Genomic DNA, 27,251 nt, shown 5'->3' with positions numbered 1-27,251 from the left:
CCTGAAAGCACAAAGAAATGTGTGAAAATTATTTTTTAATTAGATTTACCAAAATAATAATGTTTTTTTGCTGTAGACACATCGTAAGTGTGCTATGCAAAGGATAAAAAGAATAAGTGTCCTTAATCTTCTACATTCCCTACAAATGTAGGCACACACTATTCTTATCTATACATGTAGCATGCTTGGGTGTGTGGGTGTATTGCATATGTATGTGTGCGACCTGATTTATATGCGTGTCCATTTTCTCAGGTTACACACTGTGCTGCTTTCTCTCTATAATTCCTCATGTGTGTCTCTTTCCTTGTGTGCATGTCTGTGTCTGTTTGTGTGTGCGTGCATGCATGCGTACAGGTGTACGAGGCCATGCCGTGCCATACTGAATGCAGCCAGTATGAGTGGAGGATTGAGCCCTGGTCCATTTGTACCATCAACACCGTGGATGACTTGCCAGCCTGTGGAGAGGGAGTCCAAAGCCGCAAGATCAGGTCAGTTAGTGGGTTTGGCTTGGCAGACTGCTAGCACTGCAACACTCACCAGGAGGGGTAGACTGGCATCGGTCCTGTAGCTGGCATTCACACTGGTCCTGACACTTGCAATGCCAAGGGAAAACAAACAGTCAAAACAAACTACTGCTTCCTAATGGATGTTGTTAGTTTTCTGCAGTGCCTTTTTAGTGATACTACAAACAGCCACAGAGGAAAAGAGTGAAGTGTTGACCTTTTCTGAAGGTACAGATGTTGGTATTGGATTATGCACCTTTTGGAAGTGTAGATTCCAAACTGTCTCACTGTGTCAAAAGTCACTCGGTCTATCATTAAGTTCAAATCACAGACACAGCATAGTCGGTCCTAATCAACCACACAGATGCAGAAAAAGAGCTGAAATCTGCTTTCATTGTAGAGGGAAAACTTACCATTATTTTCTCCATTTTAGAAAGTTGCCTGCCACAAAAACATGCCCATTTCTGGGTTTTTCAAAGGGCCAGGGGTGGCAGTTAATGGGAAGGGAAGGCCAAGCCGTCCCTAAATTTACTGCTGGTTATTCTCGTTTTTGTGACAATCTCAGCTACGCATTAGAGCACTCATCTCACCACCTCATAAAAATACAATGTTGTACATTGAAACCTGGGTGGACCTCTATAGTAGTTGCTCAAAATTGCTAGTTGACTAACTTTTCTTTCCTTCTCCAACTAGTTATCATACCGAAACTACAAATTAGGTTGTTTGTGAGTGCTTTCATATGTTTTCTGGTCTTCCATCCCCACAGATAAGGCATAGCTAAATTTAAACGACTAAAACTACTTGGTTAAAGTTTTGGAGAGATTGCCTTCATAGTTAAGAGAAACCAATGTTGACTGTTGCCAGGATATTGGAACACAAACTTTGGTCTCCTGTGTCACAAGCGTGGTAAATCCAACTACCCACCCTGATTTCCTCCCTTTTTATTGCAGGATAACAAAGTCATGCTACATCCATCTTTGCCATTGAATGTAAACATATAGATAGTTATTCATAGGATTGGAAGAGGTTGCCATCCAGAAAACACAAGTCATTTTATAATGATGTAATGAACAAAAAAAAAATGTTGCCATGTTTCTTGTGAAAACGGTAGCTGACGCTTTAAAAATGACTGAGCCACAAAATCTCACCTAAGAAAAAAAGTGTAATCTACAGTATTTGAAGACAGAAACTTAAAAAAATGTGTTTTGAAACTCAAAAGAATCCAATTAGTAGTGCCCTAGAGACTAGTTGTACAGCTGCATCTGCTGCTCTGCTTAGGTGTGTGAAGAAGGGAACAACAAGCGGAGAGGCCCGCAATGTGGAGGACAGTTTGTGTGATCAGGAAGAAATGCCACCCACTGCCCAGGTCTGCTTTCTGGCCTGCCCCAACGACTGTGTCACAGCACCCTGGGGACCTTGGAGCAACTGCCCTCTGGTAAGAAGCAATACTATAATTAGGTAACTGCTTTTTTTTTTGGTTGGTTGACAGGTTGTGTATGATAAGTTGGATGATTTATTGTTATTGAAAGCATGACAATAATCCACATCAAATAAGTGAACATTTGAAATAAAGCTCCTGTAAGAGACGGCTGGGGGATAAAATGGCCAGATAAGTCAGATAGCGTCTAAAAGTTGCACAAAGTAAGAGTTGGCAAATTATAAATATCAGTTCTTCTACAATAATACTTACATTTGTAATGGTCTATGACTCTTGACCGTAATGTTTAGTTAACCGTAACCGTTTAGTTATTATTTTGATAGATTTAGCCTGATGAAGGCCACAAGTTGTTCTTTACACTAGAATTGTTGCTGAAGTTTTGACCTTTTCAGACTTTTTCCTTTTCCATGCACTTTGGAAGTAGGAGAAGTTGCCCCAGTTTTACCAATTATAATGATCAACAGCTGCAGTCTTCAGCAATATCTTTCAAAAATAAAGATCTTTTGTTACATTGAGACAAAGTGGTGAGTTTTTCTGCGAATAAGCATACTGTTTCATCAGACTTCCTGTAAATATAAAGGTTAAAAGCAACGCATTCACATTCTAATTATGCATCAGGGAAATGTTGGTGATAATCAGTAATAAAAACTCATATCATACAGAAGTCTTCACCCAGCTGTTATCTAAGCCAGTGGTTCTCAAACTTTTTTACATCAAGGACCCCTAAACTGATACAAATTAGACCACAGACACCCATTTAGTAAGTTTTGTCCCAGGCTCCCCCATCTGATAAGATTTATGCTTTAGATCTTTTATTATAAAACGTGTATGAAACCCATGACCAAAATAATAATGCATTCTGTCATTGTGTTACTTATGGAGGTGATTATAGTGCAAATAAATGATTCCTCCTTTTGCTGTGGACCCCCTAGAACCCACTCAAGGACCTCTGGGGGTCCCAAGACCCCACTTTGCTTGGTTTGAAATGTGGGGTATTGCAAAGTAAATTGAGTTTACTAATGTGCCTCCATTCTCCACTGAAGGTTAGCCCTCAGGCTAAAAATGTGTAGCATATGTTCCCCAGTGTTTCTAGCCACAGGCTACTGGTCCTACGACCATCTAGCTGTGTTATAGGTTTACTGGCAAACATTGCAGGTCATTGGACTGGAACAGAGTCAGGAGGGTGGGAAAAGAGACAGAGAGATAACTGAATTAGTCTAATTTCTCCACAGACATTTTTTCTCATTCAGTCTTCTCAATCTGCATGTTTTGGCAGCACTCTTAACATCATGTTATGCATTTGTTGCCATGATAATGCTAAGACTGTTAACTTGGAAGCCAATTAAATTGTAACAGCTATATAAAACTGTTATGGATGATTTGTTTCATTTAAATCCACCCTGAACACTTCAACACATGACCCAGGAGTGGTTTGAATTGGTGGTATTTATTTTTATTTGTTTGATCATCCAAGTAAATTAGAAACTTTTGTAGTAGGTAGGGCTTAAACAATAACTCATTGTGGTTTACACTGAAATGTTACAGCTGCAACAATTAGTGTTTTGGACACTACTTTAGGGAGTAGAAGAATTCATGCTATATTAAGATGTTAAATATGATGTTGACATGTGAGATTTTACACCTTCCTGTCAATAATAATGAAAAAATGAAAATATTTGTTAAAGATCCCCACAAGACATGTTTTAAGATACACAAAATCATGGTGCTTTGAATAATAATTTGTGTCTAATATGTTCAGATTCTAGTCCTTCTCCCTCATCCAAAATCCAGAAGTTTCCACATCATACTTGTGCATATTGGACCACGATTGGCTTCAGATTAGTTGTGATGTCAAGAGTCATGCTCATAGGTACCCGTCTTAAACTCAGATTTACAGTGAGCACAGAGAAACTTTCCTCGTTCAGCAGATGAAGGTGAAAATATAATATCATTGATGAAGGATCTGCACATTCATGAATCGAAGCCATACCCATGCATTTTAGCTTATTTGCTGTCACTGCTAAGTGCAAACTACAACTACAAGTGCCAACTACAAAATGCCACTGGAATTAGGAACGAAAAAAACTCCAAACTCATACCACTTCATGAAGTACATAATGACCCCCCCTATGTTTTCAGACAGAAAGTCCAATCTCGGAATCATCATTGATACTGCACTGTCTCCATTTTCCTCCCAGATGAGTATGTCTCACCTTCACCTGTCTTGGCTTGGCTTCTGACAGAAATGATGCACAGAAACACTGATGAGAGATGGAGATCTTGAAAAAGCGCACATCAAAATTCTCAATGTCGTGGCAGGAGAAATCTCCTTCTTAGATGGATAGTGTTATAGGACACAGGAATGCTTAATGTAAAATATGTTGATCCACTGTAATTGGAGGTGGTTGTATAGCCCTGGGCCATTACTGTACTGTTGTGTAGTGTGTGCAGGGATGTGATGTGATCAGCTGTGTTGTGGGCTTCAAGAGCAGCACAGTGATGAAGGAAAACATGTTAATGACGATGTTTCATAACTTCCTCATAGCCTTATTTTAGCTAGGTTGAAGCTAACAATGTCAATAAAAATGCGGGAATGGGATTGTATTTAGCTCCAAAACTCTTTGACATGAATCACATAATATGCAGTAAAGATACAGTCAAGCCTTTGTAATGTTATTGTTGTATTGTATTTATCAGGGCAATGCACAGTTTTAAACATAAATGTTAACATTTGATGCACTGCACCAGAGTTAGCTTAAAGATAATTTTCATCTGCAGTCCCTTACAATTAAAACATATAACAGCACAATAGCAAACAGTACAAAGCAAAAAACACACGACACATTATATAAAATTCAAAGCTACATACAATAGCACATCACATACACCCACAATGTCCCAACAATGTTCCAATTCCCAACCTAGCTGCTAAAAGTTGATGTTGCACTCCACCAGGGTTGTGTTTTGTCATCTGTTCCATGATTTCCATGGACAGGATTTTGAGGAAGTCAAGAATTTGAGAGCAACCACTTTTCAGGGTTGTATATTAGATTTTGAACAGAACCTAAATGAAATGAAAACCAATGACAATATTGAGCAATAATGAGATTAAGGGTTTAATCATGCTTAAATTCTGGTTTACAAACAGCAGTGATTTTCTGTGGAATATATCTGGGTTTTTTTTCCTTACAGGCTTCTAAATACACATTATTTGTGCTTAGCGAAATATCATATTCATTTTCATCTCTATTCATAAGCTGTCTCCTCCAGCACAGCTTGGGGCAAATTTTAGCTGAGAGTTAAATGGTTAGGATGAGAATTACACTCCCAAGTCAGACGCCAAAAGGTCCTGCGGGAGGAAAGGTAATTGTACCTTCTAGGTTGGATTTTGCTGTTCCAAATGAAGGAGGTGAAGTTTTTTGTGTTTTTTACAAAGAGAGCACAAGACAAACAAGCAGATTGATGTGTCTAACCATCCATCTAATGTATCTGTAAAGCCTCTCGATTATTACTGTTCAACTTTTTTGGGTTTAGTGTTGCTCATGCACACAAACATTTTTTTTTTTTTAGGTCTGCATTGCATGATTGATTCCAGTAATAGATGACAACACTGGCAAAAATCCCCAAACTCTGTGGGTGCTTTTGTGTGTGACAAAGAACAAGGGAAAATGTGAGGTAGAATGTGCAACAAAAAAAACAAAATGTGTTTTCACGCTGAGCACATATAGAAGAGCAAGAATGCGCATGAGAGAGATTTTCACTGTATTGTAAAATGTTTTATGTACAGGATTTAATTACATTTTTAGTCTAAACTGTATTGTTTTATTAACAAGGAGCTTTTACTGGTATATTTATTTTACTGTAATTAAGGTACAATTGCTCTTAATTGCCCATCAACAGCCAAAGGCGCTGTCAAGCCTTAGTCAGATTGCAGAACCCTGTGTTGTCTGTAGCATACAAATAGATGTGTGTGTTTGTGTGACAGCTGGCGTGAAAACATTAAGGATACCGAGGCTGCTGTTGATTCATGAGGCTCACACAGAGGTCCCTCATTAGGAGGTGACTGTGATTGAGGTGCATGTTCTGATGCATCAGGGCCAGGGGGATGAATACAACTCATTGCAAAAACCTTTGTTTGTAGAATGTTTCTTTTTCCCTCAGGAACTGGACTGGCCATTTCTTCCACATTTCACATTTTCACACATCCTTTGCTCCTCCACATTTCACATTTTCACACATCCTTTGCTCCTCTGTTCACAGATTTCTATTCCCATGTAGTGTGACTTGAATTATTCGCACATTATTCTCATCATGCTACCAATGCCCCTTGGTATATATTTGGTAAATGTTGTATTCTTACAGTTCTTGTAATTGCTCTCTCGATTGTTATCACACTGGTCTTTGTTTGCCGTCAAATGCACAGAGTTAAACTTGATACTATACAGTAAATTCAGTTTTCCCCCAGTTCACCTACTTTGCAGGATTATTCAGACATTCAGCCTGAAAATACTATATTTATAGCACACTGAAGGCAGCAGTAACAGTATATGTGTCATGTGAATTCCATTCAAACAAGTGTCCTAGTTCTTAGGCCTCAGGTGGGGGATATAAGAGGATGTTTATACAGATTTGTGTCAGTGAATCTGTTTTACCTTTAAAAGCTCAGCCTGTTAACACCAATGTGTTAACACATAAAAAAGATTCACGCAGAAGCCACCTCAGTTTGAAATCAAAAATGTTAACTGCAGCTTTAGTACATAATTCAGAGATACTATCACATGATTATGAGATAATGTGTCATATTAAGACAAAAAACACAAATTTTGGAGACTAGTTCACTTTGTTTATCATTTCAAGCTGTCAATAGCACAAAGGCAAGATTCCAGTTAAGACTGGAGAGAAAACAGCACAACTGCATCATATAGTCAGTCCAATTATACCAGTTTACCACAGCAAGTTTAGACGTCAGAGACTTATTTTAAAACAATATTGTAAAATTGGAGTGCTAGGATGATCAGGTTTACTTAGGAAAAGAGGCATAATGAGGCCCAGGGAGGTCTTCTATAATTAGTACTCAATTTGCATTAAGCACAAACAACTTGCTATACAAACTATGGGTGGTTTGGAATTTCCTATAGTGCTTTATTGATAGTAAAAGCTCATATGGGTAGAGAGAGTACAGATGTGCATAATCTGAAAAGCTTTGTTCTTTGTATTTTTTTTTCTCACCCGGCTGCATCTGTGGCTTCCCTATGTCTTTAGTAACTGAATTTATCAAATGCATCAAGTTTCCTTCATTTCTAACATTCAAGTACTGATAACACATCGGTCATCTTAACAGATCAAATCATTTTAAAATGTTACTCATGCATAATTTTCAAAGTCTCTTCGCTAACTCCAAAACATCTAGCTTCCAAGCAGATAAAATCTCTTCATGGATTTGGAAGTATAATCTGTGTTGTCTGTGTTATTACTTATCATTGTAGCATTAAGATATTTTTAGCATATCCATAGCAGTTATTCAGTGGCTTGCTAAAGTCACATTTTAAAATCACCGCTGACTTTTTGTCAGGGTTTTTAGGCAACGACTAGACTTTATTTTTAGAAATTAAAACAACCCTCTTGGCATATTTTTTTAATTAAACAATGCCATTTAAACAGGTTTATGAAGGTCATAAAGGTGGCAGTCACAGTGAAGTCATAGCAGTGAAATATCGTTTTGAATACAAAAAAATAGAAAAAAGGATTGTGGAAGAGCAGTAATTGCAGCCTAAAGTAGTGATTGATTACGTGTAATACTGATTACCTAATGACTGATAACGCAAAGCATGATTATAATTTAATGTGTTAGTCAGTAGGTTATACATATCAATACAGGAGAGAGCTTTTAATTTCTTTGACCCTTGACTACAACTGGCTCATCCCATCCCCCTTATGGCTGAACCTTGTGAGTGACATGTTCTTTTCTTGGTGCTGTCATTGTTGTGCAGCAATGTGACCAAGGGACAGAAAGAAACAGGAGCAGACATATCCTCCGCCAACCTGCTTCAGCAAATTCAGTCTGTCCAGAGCTGGTCCAGTCAGAACCCTGCATCCTCAACAGCACCTGCTTCACCTACCAGTACAGAGTCTCAGGTAGGACAACCTGCACTGCAGGTCTGAGCCACACATGGACATGTTGACACTGGGCAGCCCCCAGTGACCAACAGTAGCGTGCTGTTGTGTAATCGTAATATGAATGTATTGGACTGAATAAAAGTGAAAGAAAGCAAATTTGGCTGTAAAATCAACAAATATTCCCCAAATAAGTATTTGCGAGCTTAGCTGGTCAGTGTGCACCGTGTTTCTGGTTAGAATAGAGATCCTGCAGGTCTGACAGTGAGATTTGTCATCAGTAATGTACAGCTATGTTAATACATATGTGTTGCAGACTGGAGTACATGCCAGCTGAGTGAAAATGCCATCTGTGGTCAGGGTTCACAGTTGCGTCTCCTGGACTGTATCAACAGCGATGGCAAGATTGTGGAGTTACAGAAGTGCGAGCAGGTAACATCTGTGAAGTCAGACATTTAGTTCATCACGGGATGCAACAGTTGCACATTTCTGATCGTACAGTTATAGTTTGAGGAGAATATATGTGTTCACAGTCACACTATTATAAATATGGGCAGGGAGATTTAATTTTATTATGTTAAGCAAAAAAAGGTTTTTATTATGGCTGACCTTTTAAAACAAATGATATAATTTCTTTTAGTAGACAGTTAAGTCTTTTCATGCTCTGTATGTTTGGAAATGTTAACCAATACATGAGTAAACATGAGGTCAAAATTGAGAGAGAGAGAGAGAGAGAAAGAGTTTTATTAAGTATGAAGAATTGATCGATGCTGTGTACTCCATGTCCTCTTCTGTTCCCACTAGCCCAAACAAACAGGGCAGCCGGGCTTTCAATAATGTATAAGTAGAAATATTGCATCTAATCTCCTAACAAAGTCATGTTTCACTAAGCAATCTGCCATGAAGCTGCAGCAGCTATAACTTTACTCACTGGTATGTTGCAAACTGTATATCAGTCTTGTTCCCCAACACACAGTTAATTTCTTGTATATCCAATATCATATTACACTGCAAATTTAGGGGATTTATGGGAATGAAGGCTTTGATGTTGCCACTTCTGTGTTAAGTATAATGTACATCAGCAATTTGATTCCATCTCACAGAAATTTAAAGAATGCACAACTATACCCCAAAATTGCTTGAAAGAAATAAAATTGTTTAGTTGTTGCATCTCCACTCCTCTAAAATCTGTCCTCAAATGAACTGCTGTCTATTCAGAATATGGAAATGTGGCCACTTTCTCTTTCTTGTTCTTGGAAATAATTGGCTCGCCCTCCTCACAGCTCTGCTCTTGTTTTCTACAGTTTGGTCTGATCAACAAGTGGAAGCTGTCAGAGAGCTGCGTGGTAGACTGTCCTGTCAGCTGTATACTCTCTGATTGGTCGCCGTGGGCTGAGTGCTCGCACACCTGTGGTAGCCAAGGTAAACATATGGGCAAACAAACCTTATACTTAAAACAGTGGGAACACCAACCTGACGAACAGACACATAGTCAACCACATGTACAGCACCTCATTATTCCGTCTGCTCAGGCGTTCACCAAGATGTTGAATTGTGCATGAATATATTTAAATGCATTAAAATATTTACGAGTGTATGTAATCCATGGCCTTTTTATACAGGGAAACAGTGTGTTGTGTTTTTTTTAAATAATGTATGCATTGATATTCCCTCTTCATTGTCATTCTGACAAAAAACTCAGTTTTTTTTTTAATTAACACAGGCAGCGTTGCTTTACGAGGTTATATTTTAAGAATAGCAGGTTCATTTAAACTAAATTTTAAACAGCCCACCTTTGTGAATGTCATAAATGATTCAGTGTTCCTTTTTTTTCTTTTATTTGTGCAATAAAATGATAACAATACAAGTGTAAAACAATACAATACATGGTGTTGGAAGACGGGACAGAGGAGGTAACAGAACAGAAACAAAACAAAAAATAAAAGAACCAAGAAAAAAAAGGCAAGTACAACTGGATGGTCTTTGAGGGAGTGAAGGTTCAAATGAAGGGGGTTAATGTGCCTTAATATGCACATATGAGTGTGTTGGTGCATATGTCTGTGTGGTAGCGTGGAAGGGTCTCCAGAAGGAGTTGGGTGGGGTTGAGGTTGGGGATGGGGGTGGGAGGAAGTGTTTGATAATAATAGTAATAATAGTAGGTAGATAATAATAGATAATAATAGTAATAATAACAATAGGCTAAGAAGAAGAAGAACAACAACAACAATAATAATATCACTGGTAATATCAATAAAAAAAATAATATCACCACCACCATCATCACCAACAACATTAATAACAGCAACAAAAATAATAACAATGATCATTATAATAGTGATGACAACAACAACAACAATATTATTGATAGTAATAATAACCATAATAACAATATATTTGATTAGAAATGAAAAGAATATATAAGTAAGTGGTAAGTACACATAATAGTAATGATGGTTCACGGGAGCAGTTTAGAGGGAAAGATTGTGAGAAAAGAGAGAAGGAGAGTGGGAGGGAAGGATAGATTAGAGGGAGCTGGGGGGGTCTGATTGTGTGCACTGTATGTTTTTTGGGTGTATGTGTGTGATGCCTGTGTGTGCAAGTGTATGTCAGATTAAAAGTTTGTTGGGATCACGGTGTTATGGTGTTATGGTAGTTGTGTGTGAATGATGGTGTGCATGTTTATTGTGGATGGTGGACAGCCAAAAAGAGGTGACAAGTGTAATTGGTGTGGAAACTAATAATTTAGAGTATAGATGAATGGATTCCATATTATGTCAGAATCAGTGGTTTGTTTTTCAATGGAGGCAGATCATTTTCTCATTGATATGTATTTAATTAGTAGATTTTTCCAAAGCGTAATATTGATTGTGTTCCTTGGTTTCTAGTTCATGAGGATAGTTTTAATGGCGATGATTAGGGCTATGGAGAGTATTCTACTGGATGTGTTGTTTAGGTCGATGTTGGATATGTGCTCTAGTAAGCAGAGTGGAAGGGATAGAGGGATGTTGCAGCCTAAAAGAAGAGAGAGGTTGTCATTGATGGCCCGCCAGAATTGTTTAATTAGTGTGCAGTCCCATGTGGCATGCATATAGCTGTCTGTTGTGTTTTGTGTGCAGTGCAGACAAATTTCAGAGTCTATAAAACCAATTTTAAATCCTTTTCCCTGTGTAGTGTACTCTATGAATAATCATGTACTATTATATGAGTTTGATGTTTGTGTTGGTGGATATAAAGAAGTTTTTGCAGATTTGGATCCAAAAGTTAGTACTGGGGATGATCTGTAGGTCTTGTTCCCAGTTTTTTGAAGGGATGGATATTATTAGGTCGAACTTGGAAATTATCTTGTAGATTTTGGATATTAGGACTTCTTTTTATGTAGTGATGTTGATTGTTGTTGATTGTTGTTAGGTCTGATGTTAATCTCCAGATCAAATCTTCTATTCAGAGGATTTGATCTGGAGAAATTCTAAAAAGTGATTCTCCCCAATGCTGCACTTCTGGACCAATGAGTGTTCAATGAGTGTTATTATGGAACATATGTTTGAGGTGTGTGATACCTTTACTAATCCATGACGAAAAATGTAGCGGTTTTCTGTTATGACAGAACTCGGGATTGTTCCAGGTGGGTGATGGGTGAAATGGGCTACCAGGCCAGTAAAATGTGTGTGGCATTTTCAGTTCGGCTTTTTTTCTGCATGAGGGCAGCTATAGAATTTGGTACAGCTCTGTGAGATGGGCTAGATCCTACTGCACAAACAGGAGAAACATGCAAAGATTACTACAGCTGTCAAAAAGTTCTGTTTGCAACTTCTTCAAAAAAATGAATGAAAATGAGGTGCAGTGCAAACTCTGCCAGGTAAAGCTAGTACATTACAATTCTGCAACAACTATCCACAGATCAACAATCAATGGCTAGCTTTGTCACGAGACAAAGTAAGTTTAATGGTAAACCTGCAGACAAATGGCCCTCATCTCAAAGATGATAGCTAAAACTTACCATCAGTTTGTTGAAGGTGAGGGTTTTCGAAATTTGATGGCATTTGGTGAGCCCGAGTTTACGGTCCCATCAAGAGAATCCATTACTGCAAAACTGGAGTGCGTGTGTGCGTGCGTGAGTGCGGGGGTGTGGGGTTTGAGATCTTCAGAGAATGGTGGAATAGTTCCCAGTGAATATCGAATAGTATTTTTGCTTGACATGCCCGTCCCTAATGCATACATTCTTAATCTCCCAGAGAGAAAGCTTGTTATTCTGTTAATCAGAAAGACTCAACGGTATCTTCGTAAGGTCATTAATTTTAATTTGTCGTTGGCTGTCTGACTCCTCGCAGTTAACCCCTCATTCCAAGAAGCTCAAATTTAAACGAGCTTTTAACTGGGGATATAAACTGAAGGCTGTGTCTCTCACCGCTCTGTCACGGTGGCTGAGACTCTGTTTCTCAGTTCATACCCACAGACTGTGAGACACATCTGTCAACTTTGATGAGGGATTTGTGTTGCACCTGTGTCAGACAACGCAAGGATATTGTTTTGTCAGGATGCCATAAGAGCATTAATGTTTTGGTTTGATTTTTTTGAGATGGCAAAGCTGAACGTCCTTTTGCTGTGTCTGCCTGGGGCCCACTGAGCTCAACATCTCCCGTGGTGTAATACGCACATGAAACGTCTGTCTTGACAGGGTGGCTGATGGAGGCCATGCCTTCACTGAGCCTCAATGGATCCAGACATTGAGCTGTTCTATAATATAGAAAACCTGCTCTGTGGTCACTCTTTTTTTTTTTACTGCTGCCATTTACCAAACTTTTCCTATCACATATTATTAATGGGTCACTTACACAAAGCACTTGTGTAGGAAACAGTTAGATATGAGCATTAAGTGGCACTGCGACAGATGAGTTGTGGTGGTGCACTAATTCCTCTTTGTCATGAAGAAAATATTTCATTGGATAAAGAGAAGGCACAGCCTCTCTTCACTTCTAAATATGATCATCATTCATTTCAGCCACCCATTTTATTAACTGTTTTATGGTGCCTTATGTTTGTGCAATGGCGCATTTACATCTCCCACAGTCACATGTAGTTTAGTCCTGAGTATATAAATCCCACAGTATTTTTACTCTTTATTCTTTAGCAGTTTGCAGGGTAATGCATGCAGACGAAAAAATAGTAGTCTTGACATATGGATGACATCTAAGCCTTATAAAAGAAGCTTGCAAATGTCAGGTTTTCTCTGATTTGTTGTTCCTCTAATCGTCTATGTGACACTGTTCTGCAGCTCAGTCTGCGCGCACTCGGAGAATCCTCCAGGAGGCTCATGAAGAGGGCCGTCCCTGTCCCAACCAGCTCACCCAGACCAAGCCATGTCCCATAAGGCCTTGCTACATGTGGCTGCTCAGTGACTGGTCCCCCTGCACTGTGGAGGTATGACCTGTATTGTGAATTCTACCAATGATATGTGAAACAAAGATTTGCAGCTTGTGGATATAGGAGAATTTTCATTAGTTCAACAGTTATTGTTTTTTGACATAATTTTATCTTTTGTCTTTTTTCTTTTCTGCCATTAATTATCACTTTTCTAGTCATGCTAGCGGCATGGCTCAAGGGATGTCAGTCCGCTGATCCACCACTTTGGTCCAGACTGAAATATCATTTGTAGTTCAGAGTAGAATATCTACTATAACTATTACATAGATTGCAATTAAAATATTCAAGATCACCAGAGAATAAATTCTAATGACTTTTCCTCTAGTGTCACCAGCAGGTCAAAACTTTCACCTATGGGATGTATTTCAACATTTCCTTGAGACATTGGCACAAAATTTGATTTGATATGACTCCCAGTCGCTCTATTCTAATGACTTTGGATATACTTTGACTTTTCCTGTAGCACCACCTTAAGGTTGACCCTTTAGCTCCGTATTGAAACATCTTGACAACTATTGGATGGATTGCTGTGAATTTGGGTACACACTCTCATGGTCCCCAGAAGATAAATTGCAATAACTTTGATCTACTGACTTTTCATCTAGCAACATTATCAGGTCAAAATTTTAATTTGTCTGCTACTTTGGTTTATACAAATACCTGCAAGACTCATGACATTCCCATCAGCCTCAGCTGTGTTTAGAGATAATTGGCCAATTGTTTTATTTCTAACATGCTAAACCGACACGTGGTAAACATTACACATCCTAAACAGCAACATGCTAGCATATCACTGTGAGCATGTTAGCATCAATGGAGTTACAGTCACTATCATGTCCTTCTTTTGAGTCACTTGTCCTTAAGGTCAGTATTTGCTCAATGTTTACACGCCAAATAAATGCTTCTGTGATGACTTTCCCCTTGCCTAAATTATAGCGAGGAAACATATGTACTTGAATCTTTAAAACATTCACTTTTGCGTGTGTATGCATGTGCGTGTGTTTGTTCAGGGTGCAGAGTGTGGTGAGGGGCTTCGAAAAAGAGACCTGTCATGTGTCGTCCACTGGGGTGACTGGCCTGAGTCTCCTCCTCAACCAGTAGAGGACGAGCTCTGTGGAGACAAACTGAGACAGCAGATCCAACAAGAGATGGAGCAGCCCTGCTTCGTCCCTTGTCTAGGTAAAGGCGCATTCACACATATTCTGCATTGACAGTATATTTCCACAAGATTACAGGAAGAACTTCATCTCTTACAGTGTATGAATCATTTTTATTGATTTAATTGTATTAAATATATACAAATATGGAATTTTTATAATATAGAAAATATTAAGAAATGTTCATTCAAATAGAGAAAAACTACATGATTCTATGAACTGTATGTAGTCATTCTGGACTCATTATACCAATAATTATTTTCCTGGGTCATTTACTTCATAATCAATAGTCTTGTTTTTGAACACAAACTCATTTGCAGGAATCTGTCCTCTCCCCAACAAGTTGACATTTTCAGCTGCTATTAATGCTGCAAAGTCAATAAAAATTATAGATTAACTAATGACCCTTTTAACTCTGCATTATCTGATTGGGTCCGTCTAAACACAACCCCCCCCCCCCCTCCCAAAAACACACACCATCCATTTAAATAGAAAGAAGTTCATGTTTTTTTGTTAATAAGGGTATCAATCCTCATTGTTACATGCGTAGTGTGCATGTACGTAGCGCCATACTGTAGCATTCTGTCTCCCATCAGTAAACCCACGCACACACACACAAAGGCAGAACTGGGTAACTTAAAGAGAGACAGCTCGTACAATTGATTACTGTACTAGTCAACAGTATTGATTTTTTACACTACATTATGTTTGACCCAAAAATAGATAAAGCATGAAAAATCATCATGTGCTAACTGAAATAATTTGTCGATCACACCGCTGAGAGCAATCACTCTGCCTATCACAGCTACGCAATTAACAGCTATGGGAATTCTGTACGGGGAGTGCTTGTGTGCCAGCACAAAGGTAATGACTGTGCAACAGCCACAATGCAACATTATGATGAAAATAGTTATAAATAAGGGCAGCTTTGATTGTAAAAATTCAAGTTCACTACTAAAATCCATCAGCCTCCAAACAAACAAATCAAATTTACTTGAGCTCCTGGACAGAAATGTTGTAAGTTGCTCACGTAACCAGCCAATAACAACTAGCCTAACATGCAGTACTTACAGTCTTTTATGTGGTTTTTGACGTCAATATAATATTTTAAAATATTCCCAGAGTAATCTATGACATTTCTCTGTCATGAACATTGTATGTATGCCTTGTTGCTTTATCCAACTTTATCTTTAATCTTTTAATTTCTCAAATCATATTGTAACATATGTTGTAGCTACTAAACAGGGAGTTTATGTCACTTTTCTTATATCAGGAAAATATTATAAACTGTCAGTCTCTGTCATTTCAAGAGGGTCTCCAGGTAACAGGTAATAGAGTTGTTTGACATGCAGTTGTCTATCAGATGTGGCAGGATGATGCTCTAAAGCTGCACAGTGTGGGCAGAATATCCATTACACACTAACATCAGGATCCTCACACCCAGCTCTTCAATGTGGATCAGTACAAACAGATTATAAACACACAAGGCAGCATTGCAGCGTTATTGGCCGTTACCTCCAGTTTAATGCCAAGAAATGAGAGGCCTCTGTTTTCTAGGGCTGTAGTCTCCTGGTTGACTGGTCGATTAGTTGGTCGATATGCTCTCATCCGACTAAATTCTCATTGGTCGAATAATCTCCACGTTACTTTCATAAGGAGAAAAGTGCTACATCAATAGTTTTCCAGGATTAATCCATTATTTCCTGCGGCGAGGGGGACAGACTAACAAATTACCTGTGAAAACGGGTGTATTCAAAACACCCCCATTGTTTTCAAAACTTTGAACTCGCCCAACCTAATGGAGACCGCTGGGTCTAACTTTACTTAACGTTTACTGAACGTACTGAACGTACTGAACGTTTACTGAATCAGTGTTTCTCCCATAATTATCACGACAAGAACCCCTGCCAGGCCAAAAATTATATTTTTTAATGCCAAAAATAACGCCAAATATCCATTCATTCGGAAATCAATAGCGTTTGGGAGTCTCTGTAAAGCGCTGTTCCAAAACATGAGTCAACCTCTGCATTGTTACCTGGGAAACTATTGGTAGTGTAACTCCGTTTAGGAATAGGGTGTTGCGTAGTATGTTTGCGTAGCGAGTGGGAAAATTGTCAGTCTGGCAGTAAATGTACAGTACAAACTACAGTGTCTCAGTTAATAAATGCTAAAAAGTCACGTCTGTTGTTTCCCCAAGTGCTGGAAAAGTGAAGGGGGTTAGCTCCAAAGTTAGCAACAATAAGTTATCCTAACCTGAAGACGCAAAACAGAGAAATAGAGAACAGAGAAATGTGTGGCTGCAGAGTTCATTGTGCATCTTCCCCGTTGCATCCACACGATGTATATTATATATAAAACATATGTTGTTTTATGAGTAAATGACAAGGGGCAATTGAATTAGTAGTGAATCTCTTTCTTACTTTAATGAGTTTAACTTTTTCAGCATCACTACACTTTGATCCTGCACCAATCTGCATGAAGTAAGATCACTGTCAAACAGAGAATCTGCCTATAAACTACCAGTCAATTATTGCTAATTAAAACAAGTGCAAATCACCCTCAGATTACACACAAAACTTAGGTGAAAGGCCCTGCATGTACATGTGCTTGTAGCAAATCTAGCCAACAGTGCGGCTGTCATAGAGCTCCAGCTGCTGCTGGCGATGAGAACTGCGAAGAGAACTGCGTGTGTACTCTACGTCAACAGTGGAGACGACTGGGAAATGGATTTACTATGACTTTATATATGCGTCTGTTCTTTAAGTCTCCAGTTAAGTTGATAATGAACAATGTAATGCCAAATTCAGGCTTGATGAAGGTCATCCGCTTCACTGGTGAATTTATTATTTCATAATAAACAACCATATAAAGAAAAATATAATGTAAGCTTTTAGACATTTTAAAATGTCAAATACTGGAATCAAACTGTCACACAGTGCTTTAAATTGATCATTTTGATGAGAAAATTGGGGACCTGTAACATAAAGAGTGGTTTTTAATTGTGTCTGTGCACAGTAAAATGGTCAACTTTATCCTTATAAAAATCACCATGGCAACAAGTAGCCAGCAGATCATGGTTGACTGACATCCCATGATGCAGTCTGGTGATTTTTTTTTTTTTTATATCCCTTTGTGAATCCAGTATGAATGTAGCTGACAGCTATGACCTCTTGTCACTTTCAGGTTTTCTTCACTGAAAATCTATAATGAAACTTTATTGTCCTTAGGCACACATGGTTGGAGTACAAGCCGGCTACACAAGCAGCATAGAGCGTATTTGATTTTACATTTAGATTTTTTAAAAATCATTTTGTCATAGGAAAATGATCATTATCATCTGCAGGGGGGGGGTCTTATTTAGCATGGCTCTTACCAAGCAAGGCTGTTGTTAGCTTTGCCTGTGAAGAGACACCATCTTGCTGTGCTTGCTTTTGCTCATCTGTCTCTCGCTCTCCTCTGATCCTCGCCTTGATTCATCACTCAACCCGCTTTTGCTGTGAGCCTTGGCTCAGGATCAGGAGTGTTTGATGGCCGAAGCAGATGTGTGTGTTCATATGTCTGTTGGTGTGAAGGTGGCAGGCACAGTGTAGGGACCAGGGGAGAGGTTGTCAACATGAATGTGATGTGTATACTATGTGTGTATGTGTGTTGCTGTTTGCTGTACACTGCTGCTTTTGCCACAGCATGTTTCCACAGCCAAAGCAGCATGAGAGAAGAGCTGATAGAGTGGATCCGTATAAAGATGAAAGATAATGAGATGCGTCAATCCACAGACAGTCATTAATGGGCGTTCAGGGCAGAGAATCAGAGGCTTGCTCTGGCTGAGAAGATGTGCCAGTGGGTGATATTATCACTGCAAGATGACCCTATCAGAAATTACAAAGGGGTATTAATGTTTGACCTTCAAGGAAGCAAGGGCTGACATGTTATCTGTTGAGTCACAGAATACATCAACTAGCTTTTATTCGCTGAAAACGTTGCCCAAACCAAATGAATTTTGCTTCTCCTATGACACATTTCAGTATTGGGTGTTGCCTTTACAGTTGTTCTCAGAGTTGTAGCTTGTATTGTATAATTTATAACTCTGGTTGGTCTATTACTTCTGAATCCCCACTGGGCTGTCTGAGTAATTTGTTTGTGCATTTTGCACATTATCAGCTGCAGATGTGTGCTGAAGTTGTTTTCGATCTCTTTTAAATGTTCCAGGAGCTAGCAGGGGAGCCAATAAAATTATCCCTGAAATAGTGTTGGCAAGTTATATATATAAACTACCCTCAAGTTTATGAAAAGAAAGTCTGATAGTGGTATTGACTAAGTTGGTGATGTTTTTTTTGCCTCTTTTTGCCGCCAGGAGACTGCCATTTGACTGAGTGGTCATCTTGGAGCTCTTGCCAGCTGACCTGTCTGGAGGGGCGGAGCTTTGAGACTACCGGGCGCCAATCCCGCTCCAGAGCCGTGATCATTCAGGTCATGGAGAACCAGGGCAGCTGCCCACATCAAGTCTTTGAGACCCAGCCCTGTAAAGGTACTGAGGAAACCACATATACAAATATCAGGAAACCTTTTTGTGACAGCCTTAACCTTACTTACAGCTGCATTAATCAATATGTTTATATTAACAACGGATCACATGACTACTTGTATGTGAAAGGGGTCACTGTGGACTTTTACAGCACTTTTTTACAACTTTACCATCTTGATTTACACTCCCTGCCCTTATTGAATCATTTCCAACAACAGCAGACAGCTGTTTTCAGTAAAAAAAATCCATTAAAACCGATTATACACTACCAGACCAACACCAAACATCAGACGAAGTTAGCGACAAGCTGGTGAACGTGATGGAGCATTTAACAGCTAAGCCACTATTTCACTCAGTAAATAGTAGTGTCCAAAAACACAGCCAAATGGAGATTTAATATTAGACATAACAGGTGGCAAGAAACACAATGCCAAATGAATGCTAATGTTGCTCTGTGTCTGCTGGCTGTGTAAATAAGCATTTTTTTTTTGTTAATTCGTTCACCATATCAACTATGTGAATATCAAGTATCTGGAAGGTCGTCATTTATATTAGAACAGCTTAATTCCTCCTTGTGTTGTCGTCACTTGGGATTATGAGATATTTAAGAAGAAAAAGCCTCTAGATCTTTGATGGCTCAGTGATGTGGAAATTGTCCTCTGATAAGTTCAATAAATTTCAGATCTACTGATGAGGGCCACAGAGAGATTTTTTACTTCATCCTGTTGTCCTTGAAACCACACTTGTTTATAAGTATGTATTGGGGCACTATTACCTTGGAAAGTCGTGAGAGAGTAATTTTTGCACTGTGACAGAACACTTATCAAACCACATACTGCTACAGTTCATAATGTTATGTACTAAAGGCTTCTTTTGGGTTGTATTAAGGGAGGTAAAAGGTTAAAAGTTGACATTGCAAGTGCTTCCTAAATGTGCAGTCCTGCTGGAAATGGTAGTTATGTGATTTTAATGGCAAAGTTGTCATTGAAACTGTGTCACACAGGCTATAATTAAAAGGTCAGTATTTGAACCATAGAAAGGTCATAATTGCTGTACCACTATCTGATTTTGATAAAAGACTGAGGTTGATACACCTCATTACTGTCTGGCCCAAGAGAGATTGGTCTATTTCACAAGTGAAATGTATGCATGTATTTATTGTGTCCTTGTTTTTGAATCTGTACTGCAGTTGTAATATTTAACAACTCCTCGGCTCATCTTTGTGTTAATCTATTTGACTGTGTGGGCTGAATACAGAGTTTCTGTTTGGCTTACTGTATTTTATCATAAGTTTATAAACTTTTTCCATCGTTTCATGATATAATTTTGCACTTTTTTGGTTGCTGTACCTGCATACCTTTATATACCCAATTAGCCACCAACTATTTCTCCCCAGCTCCTTTCCCTCATTAATTAGTTGCTTTTAAAACATGTAAAATGGTAATTGTCAGGTACTTGGGATTTAATTTAACTCTGCACACCTGTAGCCTAATTTGTAATTTTAATCTAGATAGTATGTTTTGAAGTCCTTCCCTGTGATGTTTCTTCTATTTGCCATTTTGATATAAAATTCAGCATTACATGTGTGGCTAGATTTTCATTAATACATAAAATCAGGTCAAGTGACTTTGACCGTTCCTCTGTTTAAATCCCCCCCAGCTACCTCCAGGAAAATATGAGCATTGCTCTTAAGAAATAGGAGGTGTCTTTAATACATTTCCAGCTAGTTCCTGCCATCTAATTTCCTACAAAATGGCATTGTCTGGTAGCATACTACTTCATCACACAATGAAAAATGTGCTCTTATCCTTTCACTACACCCATAACATGCCTTGCCTTTTAATATGAAGTAGCAGGGCAGCAGAAGAAGTGGTGGTTAATGTCTATGGGAGTCTAACAACAGGGCTGGATGCCCAACACAAACTACTAATGAGCGTCATCTGCCTTTCTGCCATTACTACAGGAGGAAAATGCCACACTTACCAGTGGAGGACAGGAGGATGGAGCAACAATGAGAGAGCAGTGTGGTGTCAGCGCTCAGATGGTGTCAATGTCACAGGTGAATAATTGCTGGCCACCACTTTCTAGCCACCCTAGATGGGTTCTGCAGAAGCAACTCGTGGAAACACACACAGACACACATATATATAAATATGTATATATATCTGGCTTAAAGCAGACTGCAGCTGAAAATGTCCTAGTTCAGTTTTTGTTCCCCCGCACTGAACTGAATCAGTGTGAACAGCAAAAAAGCTGCATGGAGTCTCATTTTTCACTCTGGATCTCATGGATATGTGCTAGAATATCGGGGAGATAATTGAAACGTTTAGAAACAAGTGAGAGAGGTGGATACAAAATCGAATGTGAGGTCTTTTGTCATCGTTAATCTCAGTTTACAATAGTAATGGGGTTATGTACTACAGTAGACATGATACACTATTTTACCCTCTCCAAAAAAATCAGGTTCAAAATTGTACAGGAGGGCCTGCAGTGCGAACATACTTTCCGTGTCTCACACACTCACACATACATGCAGATACGCAAAGAAAAGCACACACACAAAGAATAATTTTAGTATAGTGTTCTAGTTGAATTTAACACCTTATTTGATCTGCCCATTCTTAGTGCAGCCTTCATTGATTTCTTCTCTCCCTCTTAACATAAGTAATCAATAAGCCAGACTCTGAGCTGGGAGGCTTTCAATCCATATAAATATAATCATGCATTTGTATTTGTGGGAAGTATAGCAGGCGTGGAGAAACAGAACAAAGGTAATAGTGCTGCAGGAGTGAAAGCTTTGGGCGAGCTTGATGTGCTGTAAATAGTAGGTGAATGTGATCTTATCACTGTAAGGAAGTGTTTCTGGCAAATATGAGCCCAGAAGGAATAATCTCCCTCCTCAGAGAAGCCAAGAGCTCAAGGCATTACTCTTTGATATTTTGACATGCAATTTTCCATGTTGGAATTAAAATGTTCACAGATTGATCAGGGACCCTGATAGGCAACTGAGCCCATTAATCAGGTGTGACAGTACATTAATTTAGTGATCAATGGGTAAAGGAACAGAAATAAGAATCTGTGTCTTTCTCCAGGGGGGTGTTTCCTGCAGAAAAGGCCGACCACGGTCAGACACTGCCATCCTCCATGCACCAAACCCTTCTCACACTGCACACCGGTAAGATAATTGCACTTTGATCAGGCAGCTGTGATCTCTGTAATTCTGTGTGTTTTTTGCTGTTTCCTGCTGTTCCAACATAGTAGGAGGGGAGTTAAATGGATTTTGACAGATGACATTTTTAATTATCAACAACAGGCCATTAAAGGATAATCACATTAATACCAATGAATGTGGGTGTCAGTTAGGGAGTACACCTAGATAGGGGGCGGAAACTGCACACAAGCAGCAATGAAAAAGACACACCTAAGCTTGAAGTTTTACTGCCCCTTAGAGTACCATTCATGTAACTGCAAAAATACAAAACAATGAAGCACTGATGCTTTTAAGAAGATTGTGCATGTTTTTCTTTCTTGATTTTATTTTATTTCACAGCATATTAGATGCGTCATGCAGATGAAGTGCCTTAAAAATGAATCAAAAGTTGAGCCCACACTGCTTAAAAAGCTAATGCTGTGAACTGGTGTATTGCTTTTGGCTTTGTCTGTTTTTAGCCTGGCTGGGACACATTTTTAATGTGTAAATCTCCAAATCCGAAAAAGTGTCGGTGTAATCTACCTCCTGAGGAGCGCAGTTACATATTGCAGGGTTGGGGTAAATGAGCCTGTGTTAATAGCAGAAAAGCCTTTTGAAAGAGTAAAGTTGAGCAGACACAAACAAAGTAGCCCCTATACATCGCTGTTTTGTCAGCAGTGTTTTGTAGCAATGGGAAAGTAACGATCACAAGTGGTTTTGCGTTGGCTGTAAATGACCCTCCCCCCCCTCCCCCCATGCAGAGTGGAGTGTGTGGGTGTGAGAAGGGTTACACTGAAGTAATGACCACGCATGGCTTCTTGGACTACTGCACCAGAACCCCGGGGGTGGACAACAATAAGAAAGCTGATGTGAAAACCAACTCTGGAAGATTAAAACCGGGGCCGTCTCAGGCCCAGGACCTTTTCAACGAGTGGACCTTACGACCTGTTGGCCCAGGTACTGAAATGGAAATTATCTTTACAGTTCAACCAGCGTGCCTGAGATCATTGCTGCCTTTGAACCTGCTTTATGCTAAGATCACTAAGCCAGGGGTGGAATTCATTCTAGGTCTATGTTTTTACTGGGCTCATCATTATATGCTGTAAAAAAAAACCTCAATAGACCTAGATTCTAGTTGCTCCTCTGTAGTGTGTTTAAATGAAAGCTAAACCCAATTCTTTATTCCAAAATATGAGAAAAAGTTCTAAGATCTCCAGACAAAAGATAGACGTATATAGTTAAAACTTGTGTATTAAAACTGCATTTTGATTGCACAGATGGAAGAGTAAAGCTGTGGGTTTATGCCGTGACTGCCGTCGGATTCATCTTAATACTCTTCATTATTGCATTATCATTCCTGGTCTGGTATGTACTAAATTACTTTCTTTCATCATCACTATGCACAATTTTGCAGCTTTCAAGAACAAAAGCTGCATTGTAGGTCACACACAAATTTCTTACCATCTGCTTTCCTTGAACAGAACCCTGTCAAGTATGAGTTATACTCCTCACGATATTTTGTCTGCTGTGTGCTGCTGCTATCAGATAATGGAATTCTTTGTAAAGACTGAAATCAAGTTGGGCTGCCCTGTGGTACTAAGTCAGATACACTGTCAGCTTTTCTTGTCTGTGTTTATTTTTTTCAGTAAACCATCCAAAACCACAAAGACGTCTCCTCCACCACAGAAGCCCTTGACCCTGGCTTATGATGGTGACATGGATATGTAACCAGGCTGCTATACCTCACAAAGACAAACTCCTGACTGCATCCAGATTGTTAGCACGCACATCTGTCACATACCACCCTTTGTTAGCCAAGTTTGAACTGGGTGACTTTTTGCTGTAGTGCCAATTGTACTGCAAAAATGGAGCGGACAAATAATGCTCATACATGATGTGCTGCTTATGGGTGGAATAGCACAGAATTTTGGCTGCAGCCAACTTTCCTCCCCGAATAAGCAGAACCAAAGCCGGACATGGTGAAAATAAGACAAAGACTCTTTGGACAAAGGAAAGAAATGGACCTGTACTTTCTTTTTTAACTGCGTGCAACATGGAGCCACAGATGCAGCACTGTTTGCAACCCTCAAAACAACAGGACTCCTAAAAGCCGAAAAAGACAACAAAGTGGATCCACAGGGGGTTTGGAGCTTTTTGTGTTAAAAATCTGAAGGGCCATGTGGCCCTGGTTGTCTAGTATTTGTGTCGGGAGAGAGAAAAAACAACTTGAGTCAGCAGTCACTCATGACATTCAAAGGTGGAACAATGGCACGTTTGACATTTGACTTTGTGTCATCAGTGCTGGATATTTGTAAAGGAAATGTCACAAGCCTTTTGGGTAAACAAACAGCCTTTTTTTGAATTCCTGAGAATAAACAAGATGCTCTATGCACTACGTTAGTGCTGATTCACTTTTGGTTTTCCTTTCAAATGACTTTTCTAGTGTTTTAATTGTTATGCAAGTTGTTGCTGTCAGATTGTGTTTTGTTGATGATGCCATGTGTTGTGTATATGTGGAAACCAAAAGCAGGCTTGCCTTGAGTTTAATGATACAATGATGCAGTAATTTCTCCTACCTAATTCTCACTAGACAGTCGGCCACTGAGAACTGATTTAAGAAACATTCTCAGAATCGTGGAATTTGTACCGAAACATGGCAGACTCCTCTGCTGACAAATGCAGTCAAGAATTAACAGAAAACAACAAACATAGACCTTTAATGCAAATTATCAAATACCAGCATGATAGGAAAAAATCATACCTCATGTATACTTTTTCATCAAATTTTTTCATCAAATTTAAAACAAAAAACTGATCACCAAAAACCAATACAAGAATAGAGAGGAAGGATTATCTACTGGATCACACACAGCACATTTAATAGAGCAAGAATGCTTTACTTCTTTGACAAGAACGTCATACTTCAATCATTTAGTTTATTTCATATCATTACATCCAGTTATTAGGTCAGCTGGCACAGAGCAAGGAGAGAAACTTGTTTTTGACAGTAGATTTGTTTCTTCTGTTTTCTGTTCTCATTGTTTTTCCTTTTTGCACCATGACAGGGCTTAAAATATGAAAGTCAGCAAATACCAAATATTAGTGAGCACATATTAAGTCTTATATTAATAGGTTATTTCTTTTTTCAGTTTCTCTGGAGTAAAGACTTCTTTTATTCAGCCCTGGATTTTTTTTTTTTTTTTTAATTTCCACTCCCAGCCAAGACATCCACAATTTTGATGGCCAGAGCATCATCCCAAAGCATTTTGATGGACCATTAACTCTCACATTTAGTATCATTTCAACATGGATCCTTCAGTCTATAATTCATTCGACCCAGTGGAGAATTCAGTTCCTAATACTCAGTGGTTTTGGAGCTGACCAGAGTTTATGCTGTTTCTCTTTCTGCCTCCACAAACTGAAGATTTGGTCTTGTGTTATCTGACCTCCTTCTGAATGTATTTTACCAGTAACTCTATAATCTCAGTGGTTGTGGAACTATGGTTGTTACATGCTGTAACAATTGTATTCAGCAGCTGATTGTATGTAGGCATGCTTGATCCATTTTGGCAGAAAGTGCTCCAAGTGGCCTTGCAAATATTGTTTTACAAGTTGCCAAACATTTTAGAGTAGTTTGTTTTAGGCAATGTTTCTACTATTCGGCCAACGAAGGGACATATGGTAAAGATTCAGTCAATATTAAACCCAGTTGTGAAATACTGATAATTTTGATAACGTGACCAACTAATTAACAAGTTATCTGGTCATATTTCCATTATAAACTAAAGAACAGCCAATCTTTGACCTGAAAAGAAAATTCTATTGGATTATGTCTCAGAAAATCTAATAGTATGTTCACTCATTGTTTACAGTACCATGCTATTTGTGTTACTGTTGTGTGTACATGGAGAGCTGGACAAAAATGCAAATAAATTGTGGAATACTGTGAAAAGAAAACTGCAAAATTGCATTCCTTCCTAGTTGTTGCACATTTTGAGAGTTCAAACTAAATGAAATCTGTTTGAGAGAGATGCTCTCATCCTGCTGTGATCTTCATCGGCTCCTTGACTCTCGAGTCTTGATAAATTGTAATTACTGATACAGGCTCCAAGGCTGAGCCCAGAATATATAAGCAGCTGATAAGATTCATCTTGCCCTCCAGTCAGATTCCCAGCCTGATAGTCCCAGGGTGCTCGCAGGTTGTGGGGGAAACAGTGTTTAAATCTTTGGTCTCATCTAATTCATTTATTTAAGACTGTCATTTTTGTTTAAGAGAGGGTTGAATTCAAATGCTTGTGTCGTGGCCATCTGATCTGTGGCCAAGACGTAGGCTGATCTTGTCATGTCCAATTCGTTTCATTTTAGTAGCTCTCAAGACATTTGCAGGTTTCAGCGAAGATATGTGAACAGCTTGACAATGGTATTGTCTTGTTTTAATCAGGATTCATCTATTACCTCAAGCTGGATCATTCTGTAGTTTGGCAGAGCAAAGTGAGAGCTTAATGAATATTTAGTGGGAACAATGAACTTTTTAAATTAAATTAAACTTTTTAAAATAATAAGTGTTTATTATTATTATAATTTATTATTGATTTATGTGTTTGTCTGCACCCAAGCAGAGTAATGACATTCTAACAGGCTGGTGATATTTTTATCTTACCAAAATGAATCTGTTACTCTATTTTCCAGAAAAATACTTGAATGTTTTTTAAGACTATAATTATGAAATTTATTGGGTGGCAGTTTTGAAAGTAGAGAGCAACAGGACGACGAAGAAGAGGAAGCCATGCATCATAAGTAACCAGCTGGAATCAAACCCTGAAGCTCAGCTGTATGTTGCTTGTATCACAGAGCTCTGGACCACCACGAAGCACCATACCTTTATGATACTGACATCAAGGATTAA

At 38.8% G+C, this 27,251-nt stretch overlaps 1 protein-coding gene across 1 annotated transcript; it reads left to right on the top strand.

Moving 5' to 3' along the window:
- The first annotated feature begins 359 nt into the window (after nucleotides 1–359).
- On the top strand, nucleotides 360–26,307 carry LOC137192471 (thrombospondin type-1 domain-containing protein 7B-like). The gene is made up of 13 exons (XM_067603204.1): nucleotides 360–488; nucleotides 1,782–1,938; nucleotides 7,932–8,076; nucleotides 8,372–8,487; nucleotides 9,360–9,477; nucleotides 13,328–13,473; nucleotides 14,487–14,655; nucleotides 18,985–19,158; nucleotides 21,119–21,214; nucleotides 22,248–22,330; nucleotides 23,107–23,302; nucleotides 23,623–23,710; nucleotides 23,992–26,307. The coding sequence occupies exons 1-13, from the start codon at nucleotides 367–369 to the stop codon at nucleotides 24,071–24,073; spliced, it is 1,692 nt and encodes a 563-aa protein (XP_067459305.1). The 5' UTR covers nucleotides 360–366; the 3' UTR covers nucleotides 24,074–26,307.
- The last annotated feature ends 944 nt before the right edge of the window (nucleotides 26,308–27,251 follow it).

Source organism: Thunnus thynnus, chromosome 11 (genome assembly GCF_963924715.1).
Source record: "Thunnus thynnus chromosome 11, fThuThy2.1, whole genome shotgun sequence".
Classification (NCBI taxonomy): domain Eukaryota; kingdom Metazoa; phylum Chordata; class Actinopteri; order Scombriformes; family Scombridae; genus Thunnus; species Thunnus thynnus.
Note: the sequence above shows the minus strand (reverse complement) of the source record. Positions and strands in the feature narration are given on the sequence as shown.

Bases quoted from the DNA above. Each gene is read 5' to 3' on its own strand.
- LOC137192471 (XM_067603204.1), top strand. From the start codon at position 367: ATGCCGTGCCATACTGAATGCAGCCAGTATGAGTGGAGGATTGAGCCC. The intron at 9,478-13,327 runs GTAAACATATGG...ACTGTTCTGCAG, and splicing joins GCACACCTGTGGTAGCCAAG to CTCAGTCTGCGCGCACTCGG. The intron at 19,159-21,118 runs GTACTGAGGAAA...CCATTACTACAG, and splicing joins TGAGACCCAGCCCTGTAAAG to GAGGAAAATGCCACACTTAC.